The sequence below is a fragment of the Centropristis striata genome, chromosome 1, assembly GCF_030273125.1.
Source record: "Centropristis striata isolate RG_2023a ecotype Rhode Island chromosome 1, C.striata_1.0, whole genome shotgun sequence".
Classification (NCBI taxonomy): Eukaryota; Metazoa; Chordata; class Actinopteri; order Perciformes; family Serranidae; genus Centropristis; species Centropristis striata.
The window spans coordinates 14,407,423-14,413,422 of NC_081517.1; the positions used below are offsets into that span (position 1 = coordinate 14,407,423).

Below are 6,000 nucleotides of genomic sequence, written 5' to 3' on the forward strand. Positions count from 1 at the left end.
CCTCGAACTCAATCTATGGTTGAACTACATTGGCAAAACACCTTTTTTTTCTTATTTATTCCGTGTTTATACTGGTTTAAATGATCTAGTCAGGTTGTTTTGGAGAGGAGGAGACCTCTGAGGATAATTCATCTCTTGGTAAAAACCTCCAAAACGATAAACACTGAAGGAATTTGAACTGACAGAAACTGAACTTAATGACGTCTCTTTGTCTTTTGTTATTGTTTTAATTGAGAGACACCTCGTTGGTATAAAATTACATTAAAAAAAAAACATTTAACATGGATATGAAACCCACTTCAACATCTGGTTGTGAATTAGAGTACAACCCTTTAAATCTGCATGACTTAATCTAAAATAGGAGAGACATGTCAGGTTAGAGCCAATCAGACGGAGCTTGAATCCCTTAACTAATTTGCATTGTTTTACCTTGTTGAGGCTTAAAAGGAGAATCTAAATAAGCAAATCTAACAGTGTGCAGGAAAAGGAAATGCAGCAGGGAAATGAACATGCAAATAAGAATGGAAATTGCCCTTTTAACCTCCTAATCCAGAAACCCCTGCTGACACGATTACATCTCTATTTTTTAATTCAATTTGTGAATTCAGTTGTCTCTTTTTAAACTTGAATAAAATCATGTATTTTAAAATAACCTCTTTATTGACTGTTCTATGCTGTTTGTGTAATATATCATTTGTAAAAAAAGATATAATTTATTTTTTTTGCACATTATATAACAAATAATGAATGACTTTGGATTTAGTACATTTATTTGTCGATTAATACATTCATTTTTGAACAAACGCATTATGCAGTATTAATGCATATTTCTTATTGTGCAATTAGTTGTGAATTTATGAAATACTGTATTATCGTTATTATTATTATTATTATTATTATTATTACTACTATTATGAGAGCTGCAAGCATGACTGCAGACTGCAAGTCCTGTTTTCTCGTTTATTCCTTTTTATTGAGATTAATTATATTACAAGCAAAGGATAAAAACAAACTCCTTAGATATTCATCCTTTGTCTGGTTGTGCTCCTGGTGTGTAGGTGCAGTCGGCGGTGTGTGTGCGCTGGCTAACGTGCTGGGCCGGGAGCTGTGTGAGTTGGAGCGTCTGTGTGTGTCGGGTCGCTGGGAGGAAGCCAGAGTCCTGCAGCAGCGCCTCATCGAGCCCAACGCCGCCGTGAGTACCATCTGCTGCACCGCGGTGGACGCTTTTATCCACCGCGCCGCAGAACAAACTCCCACAAACGGTGACAGACTGGAGGTTTAGTCACTGATCTGCAGCCTGATTAAAACCCTCAGTGGGCAAAGACAAACCACAGTGGTTTTGGGATTTAAAAAACAACTCTTTTGTAGATTTGCAGGATTCTTTGCCATGAAGCGTGGATTCTTCTTCTGCAGATACAAGTTTAAAGGCTGCATATAAAGACTTTTAACTCATATTCTATAAAGTCCAGTCTGCCCAGAAGGAAGGCAACTTCCCTCTGACATGCCTATACCATGTCAGAGGGAAGTGCATTGTAAAAATGTGGCTTAACACTGGATATAGTCAATTTATGAAAAACACTGCACAAAGGGGTTCTCCTTCTTGATGAAGTATTTCTCTGGGTTCGACAATTGTTGGAAACATTTGGAATGATGTAAGTACACAAGTGATTCAGAACCTTCGACCTTTCACTAGGGTTATATTTTGACCAAGTATTTTTATTTAAATGCTGCTGGAAACTACAAACAAATGACAAAATTGATGATTTCAGTCAAAATAAAATTTCTGCAATTTTTGCCCTAGACAAAATAATGACCATTTATAAAAGGAGAGTAGGTACTGTAGCTGAATAATTTTTATGATTATTATTATTATTATTATATTAGATTTTTTTTAATGGTTAAAGAATAGATCTTTTAAATCTTAGAGAGACAGAACGAGCAGATAAAAACTGTTTACTTCAAGACAAAGATGTGTTTTGATGCTGCCACTCTGGGCCTCTTAATCAAAACAATAACAGAAGATGAAGCAATGCAGGCAGTTTCTGTCATTTAAAATGCAGTGTTCATTGTTTTTAGCAGCAGCCAAATTATCTGCAGAGGTCTCCTCCATTGCAAAACAAACTGACAGGTGATTAAACTGGTAAAAACACTGAATAAAGTTATTTTACCTTTAAAATCATTATTTCTCTGATCTCTCTCTGATCTCTCTCTGATGATTTCTCGCAGTTTGGCATCAGTGTCTGCTGTAACTGAGCTCCTGCTAATGTTCGCTCTGCTTATTTCTCTGATAACTCCAGGTTCAGGATGTTTTTACCAGGAGCTTAATTTTTCGTAGAGACCTCCTCCTCTCCAAAACTGACAAACCAGATGATAAAAACAATTGAAAACACGAAATAGATCCATTTCACCTTAAAAATCATTATTTCTCTGATGCAGTTTGGCATCAGCAGAGGGGCTGGAACAGAGCTGCTGCTAATGTTTACTCAGCTTGTTTCTGATAACTTCAGATCCAGAAGTTCAGGAGTTTTTAAACAGGAGCCGAATTATGCAGAGGTCTCCTCCTCTCCAAAACTAACAAACCACATGATGAAAACGGTTGTAAACACCAAATAAAGCTGTTCCACGTTGTCATCTGTATTTCTCCAATGCTATTTGGCACACTAGTGGGGGAGCTGAACTGCTGATCCAGACGTTCAGTGACTAAAATCTTTCACCTGGTTAAAGTATATAGAGTTAAAAAATTACCAAGATTTAAGAAGTGTATCATAAAAATGAGGCTTTAAACTAGGGCCGGGACTTTAACGCATTAATTAAGATTCATTAATTACACAAAAAATAATGCGTAAAAAAAATTGACGCATTTTAATCGCACTTATTTTTGCGGCGCAGAACGTTTCTCACTGGATGGGTTTCAGGCGGACCGATTATACTGGAGCACCAACTAGTATTCATGAGTTCAGACAACAACAAACCACAGTGAACATGAAGGAAGAAGCTGATGAGACGCTTTGGTTGGCCCCGTGGATGATGGGACATTTGTTACAAAAAACGAACGGATGGAAGAATTCACATATCACCGCAGCACATCAAGCCTCAAGTTTCACCTCAATGCAAAACATATAGCAGCTAGCGTGGACGCTAATGTGGTATTCAATGGTTTACTAAAAATCCATATGAAAAAAATTACTTCTCACTGTTCTCAGGTCAAATATTTATATGCGATTAAAATGCGATTAATTTCGATTAATTAATTACAAAGCCTCTAATTAATTTGATTAATTTTTTTAATCGAGTCCCAGCCCTACTTTAAACTTGATAAAGAGTCCATGTATGACAAACGCTGCACAAAGGGGTTCTTACTCTTGCTTAAGTATTTCTCTGGGTTTGAAAATTGTTGGAAACATTTTGAATAATGTAAGTACACAAGCCAACAGAATATATAACAGTGGTCTTGGTTTTTTTTAGTCATTTTAATGCAGAAATGTTACATAACATACTTGTACAGTACATGAAACTGAAATAGGCTCTAAATGAGACATTTGCTGGCACTTAACAGCAGCACAAAGTAAAAATGTGTGTGCTTTCAGAGCTGCTCTGAGCCGTGTGTGGAAACAGCACTGAATAATACGCTTCAGGCTACGAATGAGTCTGTTAAGGTGTGTTAAATGTTGCTGCCCTAACAGCATCAATCCACCACGCAAACACCTCCACATGCTGCATCTTTAAAAAATCCAGCTCCAGTCTTAATATCAAGTGACACGTGGACCTGCCGGAGCTCAGCAGCCAAACATCCTTCACACAAACACTAAACACGTCTGATTTTAGGTGTCAGTATTGATGAACTGTGCTGGTTTCTGGAGGCTGATTGGTAGGTTCTGTGTTGCTAGGTGACCAGGAAGTTGGGAGTTCCCGCCCTGAAGCAGGCAATGGAGTGGTTCGGCTTCCACGGCGGTGCCTGTCGATCACCTCTGCAGCCGCTGGCTGAGGCCGAGGCTCAGCAGCTGAGGAGGGACTTCTCCTCCAACGGCTGGCTGTGAGGTGTGTGTGTGTGTGTGTGTGAGAGAGAGAGAGCGTGAGCGTGTGGACGGAGGAGGAACACTGTTCTCATCCCCCATTAAAAAAAAAATCCAACAAACATTAAACTCGGTTCATATACAGTACATCAAATCGGTTTGTTCCTGAATCATTTACCATGTTTTGTGCTGGGGAAAAGCAACCTTAAACAAATCAATATAACTTCTCTTTTTCAAGAAATAACAAATTTAGATCATTGATGAATCAGTGTGGGTCACAACACATGCGTTTAGACTGGGTATTGATTTGTAAATTTCTACTAATACAAAAAATAATGCACAAAAGTCAATTGTTGAGAAACTTCCCCGCAGTCTGATTAAGGTTTTTTTTAAATAATATTTTTACTAATTCCTCTGTTCACTTTACAATAAATTCTAATGTGTTGAAAAGTAAGAAAAATGTTGTGAATGCATTAATTTTGACAATAAAATTGCATTTCTAAAATAATAAAATTTGTTTTCCTTTCATTATAACAGTGAAGAAAAAGTGGGTCTGTTTTGTTTAGAATTTATAAATTTAATGCAGACAGATTGGTGGTTTAATTCAACTGTTTGTGAGGCAAGTGTAGAAAATATCTCTCTGATTGGCTGTTAACTTCAGTTATCTCAGTCACAGGTAAGTGCATTACAAATAGTTTAAAATAGTGAAATATGTATGTATTTTGGGATGTGTGGTGCATGCAAATACAGACATGTTGAATCAGCAAATCCAGGGGAATTAAAAGCATCTTTTAATGTTCACATTAGACATCCTTAGTTCAGGAGCTGTGATAGGAAATGCAAAGTGCGTCATAAGTGCTCACATTGTGGTGCAAAACTTACGATACCGTATTGTACCTTACATTTGTGTTTTCATGCTTAGACTTTTGCAAACATTAAACTTTCTTATTTAGCCACAATTTACTAAAGCACAAGTTGCAACCTGTCAATATGCTTCAGCTTAACCTACATAAATATAGTTGGCCTAAAACTGATATTGTGTATATGAATTTGTGACATAATACATAACATTAGACATACAGAGGATCCTACAGACTTTTTTATACACCTTTATCCAGTGGTGGAATGTAACTAAGTAAATTTACTCAAGTATTGTACTTAAGTACAATTTTGAACAATGTGTATGTTACGTAAGTATTTCCAATTTATGTAACTTAATCCTTCTACTCCATTACATTTTGAGGCAAATATTTTACTTTTTACTCCACTACATTCAGCTGACCACTTTAGATACTTTCCAGGTCGAAATTTATTTTAAAATACATGATCAATTAAAAGTGATTCGAATTTTTTAAAATTAAACCTCATAGCAGTTTATTAAATAGTCAAAATGTGTCCTACCTTTTCCTAAATTAAAGCGCTTTCATAAATGCATCAATACAAATAATCTAATAATATATTTGGTATATATTGAACAATCTGAGTAGATCCATTCTGCATAATGAGTACTTATACTTTTGATACTTTAAGTACATTTTGATACTTTTGTACTTTTACTTCAGTACGTTTATGCAGGACTTTTACTTGTAGTGGAGTAATCTCACAGTGTGGTATTAGTACTTTTCTTGAAGTAAGGGATCCGAATACTTTTGTCCCCTTAAGAACTTTTTTTCTTAAGAACTTTTTTTTAGTTTTGCAGCTTATAAAGACATAGTTATGGGTTTCTTTACTTGTGCATTTCACCACATAGCAGCTTTTCAGCATTTCTCTGTTGTATGGTAGCATGTGCTCTGTCTCTTCAAGTACAAAAAAATAAATAAAATGCATATGGCAGCAAATGAGGAGATTCCAATGTAGCAGCAGGGACCAGCCTGAGGATTTGACACCACATATCTGGGTTTTTTACTGTAAAAATATTTGGCTGCAGAGATTTTTTATATGAGTCAGAGAAACCTAAAGTCTCTCTCGCTCCTCCAGCTGCTCAACT

At 36.3% G+C, this 6,000-nt stretch overlaps 1 protein-coding gene across 1 annotated transcript in view; it reads left to right on the forward strand.

The window, feature by feature from the left end:
* Positions 1-4,526, forward strand: part of hoga1 (4-hydroxy-2-oxoglutarate aldolase 1) — a 30,274-nt gene extending 25,748 nt beyond the window's left edge. Inside the window, exons 6-7 of the mRNA XM_059332230.1 lie at positions 1,059-1,192; positions 3,888-4,526. Of these exons, the coding sequence (XP_059188213.1) occupies positions 1,059-1,192; positions 3,888-4,037 (284 nt within the window). The 3' untranslated portion in view covers positions 4,038-4,526. The remainder of the gene's footprint in view (positions 1-1,058; positions 1,193-3,887) is intronic.
* Positions 4,527-6,000: the final 1,474 nt, after the last annotated feature.